The following is a 7,684-nucleotide window of genomic DNA, read 5'->3' as shown; positions in this document are numbered from 1 at the left end:
GCCGGAGAACGGGCGCGTGGTTGGAAGGGGGCGCAATGATACCGGCAGAACGAAACACGGCACAATTAACTGCCGCTATGTACCTTTATATATCCTCTGTTGTTCCTTCCTTTCCTGTTAGTAATTGCACAAAACAAAAACCCGCATGAGCATACAAAATCATGAGTCATGAGAAAATGGGCGTATACTGACAAGAATTTTCATTTAATTTTGGTCCGTCATAACCGCTATGACGTAAAACTTTACTGCTGGCGTAGCATTAAAATGGCGGGGGAAATTGCGGCGTACGTTCAATTTGACCCATTCAGCCGTAGATCCGGGCGATAATGCAACGGTTCTTCACACTTTCACACAAGTTGTAGGTCACCAAAAGAAATTCAAGATTGCTGTTGAATCATGCTCGTCTTGTGCCGTGAGCACGTGTGATTATTATCTACAAATCTTGCGATGAACGTGACAGTGTGTTCGTCCCACGACAAGCTCGCCTGCCCCCAAAATGAACTGAAAACTTTTGGCCTTGTTGTCTTCGAATGCACTGTTATCGAAGCCTTTTAGAATACGTGTGAAATACGTGGATGTCTGAAGTGTGCATACCTCGGAAATAACTGTTGCTGCGCTAGTGGATCACCGAAAATTTATCGTTTATGTCATTTGACGGTATAAGTATTACTGCCGGTATTATGCCAATGGATGTTAGTTATAACATATCTTAGCGACTAAAATCAGCTTTGGTTATAGTTTGACTGCGGGTATTTAAATTGGGACACAACTAAGCAAAAAGATTTCGTGACGACAGAAAGATCGTCACAGTTTCATTGGAAGCAAACAGGGATGGTTGGAAGGAAATTATTTGTAGCACAAACGCTGCAAGGAGGCTAGACTGGCCAAGCTTTTGGGCTTTGCAACTTTCCTCAAAGTAGAAATTACTTCCGTGTTTGACCTTGTGACAAGTTATTCAGTTCAGTATAGAATAAAATGTGCCAGATAGACAGCTTGTGTAGCCACCTGTCTGTATTGACAAATATAGAGTGTATATCGTATTTCGTCTTATTCAATGCATGACGAGAGAAGACCACTGTTTTATCTTTCCTGGAACTAGCAAACAGAGCATTAGAAGAGGACCTGTGGTTGGACAAGGAGGAAGATGAAGCGTTTGAAAAACTTGTGGAAGACATTGAGACGGGAAACGACCCGTACAAAGAAGGTGAAACCACATCATCATTAGCATCCCCCCCACACACACATGTGTAAATATATCATCACACATCTATAACACTACGCGTGAAGTTACATGCACACGTTCGTTATCGATACGTTTTCTTGAACACTACTTCAGGCCCATTTGATCAAAGCAAACACCTCGTGTCTTTCTTGAATACATTTGTACGTTTGATTGTCCCTAAACCTAACGATAAAATGTCTTTAGGATCTCGTTGAATTCCAATGTGGCCCAATATAACTGCCGTACCATTTTTGCCTCTTACTCGATCTGCTCTATTCTCTATATTCTTGTGCTCTTCTAATGGGAGAGGCACAATAATATGCATCCGTACATCTCATGCAACTTATGACACACTTGTGTGTGGGGGATGTTTGTATGTGAGTGTGTGAGTGTGTGTGTGTGTGTGTGTGAGTGTGTGTGTGTGTGTGGAGTGTGTGTGTGAGTGTGTGTGTGTGTGAGTTTGTGTGTGTGTGTGCGTGTGCGTCTGTGTGTGAGTGTGCGTGTGTGTGTGTGTGTGTGTGTGTGTGCGTGTGCGTCTGTGTGTGAGCGTGTGTGTGTTTGTGCGTATGTGTGTGTGTGTGTGTATGTATATGTGTGTGTGTGTGTGTGTGCGTGTGCGTCTGTGTGTGAGTGTGTGTGTGTGTGTGTTTGTGTGTGTCACAACCTTTTTGCTCGGCGCCGTCGCTCACAGCCAAATAAATACATAACCTCTATGTAACGTTAGGAACGATATCTAACGGTTAATAAAACCAACGAGTGAGCGTTAACGTTATTATCATATAGCCTACCCAAACTCCTGAATAACACATAGATTCCTTGGTACTATACGAGTGAAATCATTTGTCGAATTTCTGAAAATTCACATTTGTTCTTTGGTACATACATATGTAGGGAGATTGGTTACTTTCCTGTGTATCGCTCCTTCTGATTGGTCAGGTATTTAAAAGAATCAGCACCTTTGTTGATTTCTTTTAACACCGGGCTGGACAGAATCTATGTGTTACGGCGTCGTTATATAACCAACATGGAATGGGGCCTTCTGATTGGTCCACAGCGCCTGGCTATATGATAATAAAAATTTATAGTATAAACACAACAACTTCTTATACCGAGCTATTATGACCACACCATATTATGGGACGTGTTTGTCCTAAACAACTATTACTTTCAGTACGAGCTGTATAAGTTGTTGTATAAGCTTGACGTAACATTCCTGTGATGTTCTTGATATCAATACAGCTTACATGTACACATGTCTTCACAGATAACAAAACTCTCTATGGAATAGGGTTGTTTGCTTCTTCAGTGACTGCCCTACCTAAAGATGAACAGGAACTAGGTGAGTTGATTCTTAATCAGAGACTGAGATATGATATACATGTTTAATGCGACACACTGTTTGAACGAACGCGTACTTTAACCTGAATGTCATACTAGCTACTTCACCGGGACTCCCATGGAGAGGGGGGTATGGGGGCTCCAGTAAACTGACTAGAATTACATTCAGGCTATACTAAAGTATGGCTACAGGCCATATATAACATATTCAATTCTTGTTCTTGTAAGGTTACTGGGTAACACCCCTTAGTGTTGGGGCAAATCATCCAGTGCGCAGTACTACTGTTTTATTTGCCATTCCTCAGGTGTTGTAACACCTCTTCCTTGAACTTAACGGGATTAGCTTGAAGGGTGGTTGAATATGGTAGACTATTCCAGTCGATAGTGGTTCTTGGGATATATGAGTTGCCCGGTTGCGGTCTCCATGTTGACTTCTTATCAGCAACGTGGGCAAATGGCAACATTGTATATTGAACAATGCTGTACCACCACAGGTTTATATAGTAGTGTTGGACATGAAGATTTTATAAAGCCACTCTTTTTCACGGCTGCTTTGCCGAGACGGAAGAGAGACAAAAAGCGCCAGGCATATCATCATTATCATTTGTCATCCTCTGAGGTGCAGCAAATGAAGTTTGACTTCCAGTACAGTCTGTCTTTCATCGCTGCGAGACGTTCCAGGCCATCCAGACCAGATTCTGACTCAACAAGTTTCTTCAAAGTTAGCCTTATAAAAGCACATATATGAAACACATTTACCCATTATGATTTTACAAAACCAATGAGCTCTGTCTGTCTATCATTGCTCCGGGTGGAATTTATTTTCTCGTGTATTGATTATGGTGTAATGAAGCAAGAAGTCTCCATTCAGACTTACCAAGCCAGCTAGCTTGCCATCACAGGTAAATATATAGTGTGCGACAGGTATAAAAGTAAACAAGGTCGTGGCCTTTGTTTTGTCTGCAGTTCGAGGCCTGATCATTAACAGATATGGTGAAGACATGGGCAGACGACTGTTGGACAAGATGAGAGAAATTAACATCCACGTGAACAACCTATTAGGTAAGCTGTCTTATTTCAATAGTTGTGCCCCAGACTTTGCAAACGATTATGGACATCCGTAAATAGTTTCTTTAGGTTGGTATGCCACTGAGTAAAGATACTCTTTTTACACAACCACTACATCATGATAATAGTTTATTGCAAGTTCTGGCCCGATGGTTCATTGCAGGTAACATGAAAGGAACAAATAATATAGAGCAATAGAGGACGTCTCTACTCTAATCTAAATGCTCCAAAATTCCTACTTATTGGGTTCGACTTCTTTCTCAGGGGCAGTGGAAAGCTAAAGATCCCGCCTTTTATGTAAATTATTCTTATCATTGGCCTTCGAAACATTATAATGCCATTTTTGACGATAGCAAACTATTGCATAGCTTTCATCAAAACAGGGTTTATCTTCGTAGCGGGAAAAATATATCTACACGCAAGCGTAGCAGCTTTGTAGAATATTACTGTCCTCCCAAATCATACAACACGCGCATGTTGTAAAAAGATTTTTTCGTCGCCAACTTAATTCCAAGTTTATATTTAGATGTTGACATTTGCCACTAGAGTGACCGCTTGTATCACATTGTCATTTTTATACATCATGTTATTACCTTTGGATGTTCTGTTCGCGGTACGGATTCTTGTGATTTTGGGAATGTAGGTAGCTTAGACAGAAATGCACACAATGAAATGCAAATTATACAAATTACGACTAATTTTGCATACTCAATGATGAAATCCTATCATACCAATGTGAACATGGTATTGTACTGACTTTCCGATGGCATATAGCTATTGACGTCAGAAGGAAGTGGTATCGGTTTGGCCCCCTAGCAGCTAATTGTGATACTGCAGTAGCGTGTTTGCTAAGATAACTGAGGATGGATTCCCGAAGACAACATGTACACAATTAGATACAAATCATGCAAATTAGGGCTTTTAAGCATGATTAAGACTTGAGGAAATTCTACAATTACAATGTTTTCTATAGAATAGCCAGTCAGTCTAAGAAGACAATACATGATACAGATGAGAATCAAAAGTCAACTTCAGGTACATCATCATATGTTACGTTTTTCATGGTGGGAGGGACATGAGCAGATAACAATTATGCAAGCAAGGGCCTGATTGATATTAAAGTACCATAATTCCTCAGTGATGTATCATTGGAACTTCACGCTTGTGACACTTCTGAATCAAGAAATCAAGGCCATCTTGTACATAACGTGTTAATGATGAAATCTTACAACTGGATTCTGCCTAAAGCAAGGTCTTTCATACAAATTGCGTAATTGTGGTGGGTCCTTTAAAGCCTATGCTAATTACAGCCGTACTTGCATGATTGATGAAGAAAATAAGAAAGTCACAAAAGCTCTAAATATCTCACAGAAGCACGTGTCGTTACTTGTATGTAGTCCCTGGGCAAGAATTTGCAATAAAATCTTTATCAGAATCAGACAAAAGAACAAGTAACATGTCAACTTTATCACTTTTATGATTGTGATCAGATTTGCTATTCTCACTGTCTAACTGCCATTTATATTGAAACAGGAAGACATACTCGCATCCCTCTGGAACAAAGACTATGCAAATATTGTAATTTAGATAGAATAGAGGACGACCGTCAATTTGTAATTGAGTGTAGATTGTATACCGCAGAGAGAAATGAGCTGTATAAGGTCATACAAAACCAATTTTCTTATTTCATACACGTAATATAAGTTCTGTAGAAAAATTCATATTCCCAATGCAACTAGACAAACCAACGGTCATAAAACATATCTGCTCTTTTATCTCCACTATAACAGAAAAGCGATGAGAAGTTGAATTTATCCAGCAATAGTCTCATTTTGTATCTGTGAACTGTATCTTTTCAACATGTCTTGTTGTGACCTATACTTAGTCCGGTGTGGCAAAAATGTGCAATGAAGGTCTTTATTCATTCATTCATAATGTTATATCAGAAACTGACTGGGAATATACCGACATGGCACTGGACTCGGAGGAGGGGGATGTCGAGGAGGAAAGACGGTTCTGGAGAAACCTTGGACTTGAAGTTCCAGACGCCTTGTTAGTAGGTATGAAGGACTTCTTTCCTAAGTGTGCTTGTGATTTATGATATATGGCTTCAGTTGAATTATGGCCACTTGATTCTGCATGTTCATAGCTGGATTGAAATAAAAGCAATCACAATACACTATGTACGGTTTGAGGAAACATGGATGTCATGGATCATTACATCTGGTGAAGGTAAATTTCATGGCATTACCAAGCTGACACACGGTGCATTATTCACACGGCATATCAATTTCATGAATGATATTCTCTACGAGAACCAAGTCTAACGCGAGAGCGTAAAAAAACACACTAGATGGGGCAAACAACAAGTGATGAGAAACGTAAAATATGGACTGGCTTGTCTTGTCCTCAGAGGACCCGTGGGCGACTGATGACCCGGATCTGGAGGAGGCTTGGGAGGAGGAAGAAGAACAAGAAGCGGCCGACGCCAAGGAAACCAAGAGTTTCTGGAAGAAGTTAGGCATAGAGACACCTGGTGAGAAAAAATAGGTAAATCCGTAAAAAATTTAATGTAGAGCGGTATATGGAGCGCTATCAAAATGTTTTGAGTAAAGCGATTATAACGAGACGAACTTGCTTGTGACCTTGATTCTTGAAGAACGTAATATCGGCAATCATGTGGAGGTATCCAGAAATACAAACAGAGCAATCCCAGAACAAGCAAGCCGTGCATTGATCCTTGAAGCTAAAGATTTGGATTGTTGTGATAGCCATGTGCTGAAATTGTGTTTCTATTTCTTACAGGGGGCCACCAGGAATAACGCTAATGATGGACACGTAGTAGAATGGTCTGTGAGGGAGAGTAGTGAGGAGTAAGGACGAGGAAACAGGGCTTTGAATTTCACGAGGAAATCACCTTCACGAGTTTATTATTCTTAGTTTGACAAACCAACGATAAATTACGAGGAAACATGAAGTTGACAGATTTCCTTTGAATATCGATGATTGTCAATTCAGATTCTAAAGATTCAAAATTCACTATGGACTCTACCAACACAGATGAGCTTTCATTCGTCTATGCAGATTTGGGTAGTTTCGGATACAACAATCTGCCTCTAATGATTAGCACTGAAAATGTAATACTATCAAATTATTCATTTTGATGAAAGCAAATAGATTATGCAGTATTCCTTTTGTTAGAGCATATATTTTCAGATTGTATAAGATCATGTATATTACACGCCAAGCATATACATATTGCAAGTCTGTATCGTGATCCTATGATAGAAACAGTTACCCTATTAAAGTACATTGAAAATCTTTGCATACAGACCGCCATGTTTCTTCTAATTAATTTTATATCTTATCTGGGTCTTATTACCTTTGCCAGAATGGCTAAGGTTATGTTTTGGGCTTGTGAGTCTGTGTGTGTGTTTCTGTGTGTGTGTGTGTTAACAGCATAACTCAAGAAGTCTTGGATGAATCCCGATAATATTTGGTAGGTGGGTAGGGGTCGGGAAAACGAAGGTCAAGTTCGATAATGGGCCCCCTAGCGGCTTGCTAAGGTACTGCAGCAGAACCTCAATTTTTGATATCTCCTTTTCTGGACATGCTGTGATCATGATTTTTGAGTGGTAGATAGCCCTTGAGGCAGAGAGTAAGTGCTGTGAGTTTGGGCCCCCTAGCGGCTTTTTTGGAACTGCAGGCGCCGGTTTCCTTTCAAACTTTGGACGAGAATAACTCTACAACGTGTTGACGGATCGTCATGATTTTTGGTATGTAGATAGAATGAGTGATGACTTACATAATGGTATACTAATTATGCAAATCAACAGCTAATTTACATAATTAATGAGGAAAATTTATAAATCCACTGCATTCCATGATAGGACTTTCAAACTTGTCACATACGTAGCTGGGAAGGAGAGAAATGTCGATAGATATCAATTATGCAAATGATGGCCTCATTTGCATAATTAATGAGAAAATATGAAGATGTTGACGGATCATCATGTTTTTTGGTATGTAGGTAGCGTAAGTGAAGACAAACATAAT

The 7,684-nt window shown here is 39.9% G+C and overlaps 1 protein-coding gene across 2 annotated transcripts in view; it reads left to right on the top strand.

The window, feature by feature from the left end:
- Nucleotides 1-6,962, top strand: part of LOC118414701 — a 10,572-nt gene extending 3,610 nt beyond the window's left edge. Inside the window, exons 5-10 of one of the 2 annotated variants that reach the window (XM_035818893.1) lie at nt 1,100-1,204; nt 2,487-2,561; nt 3,527-3,622; nt 5,575-5,688; nt 6,042-6,164; nt 6,434-6,962. In XM_035818893.1, coding sequence (XP_035674786.1) covers nt 1,100-1,204; nt 2,487-2,561; nt 3,527-3,622; nt 5,575-5,688; nt 6,042-6,164; nt 6,434-6,450 — 530 coding nt within the window. In that variant the 3' untranslated portion in view covers nt 6,451-6,962. Of the gene's footprint in view, nt 1-1,099; nt 1,205-2,486; nt 2,562-3,526; nt 3,623-5,574; nt 5,689-6,041; nt 6,179-6,433 lie in introns of both variants that reach the window. The other variant, XM_035818894.1, reaches the window with a different exon arrangement.
- The last annotated feature ends 722 nt before the right edge of the window (nt 6,963-7,684 follow it).

The sequence above is a fragment of the Branchiostoma floridae genome, chromosome 4 (genome assembly GCF_000003815.2).
Source record: "Branchiostoma floridae strain S238N-H82 chromosome 4, Bfl_VNyyK, whole genome shotgun sequence".
Taxonomy (NCBI): domain Eukaryota; kingdom Metazoa; phylum Chordata; class Leptocardii; order Amphioxiformes; family Branchiostomatidae; genus Branchiostoma; species Branchiostoma floridae.
This window is presented reverse-complemented; position numbering and strand designations above follow the sequence as displayed.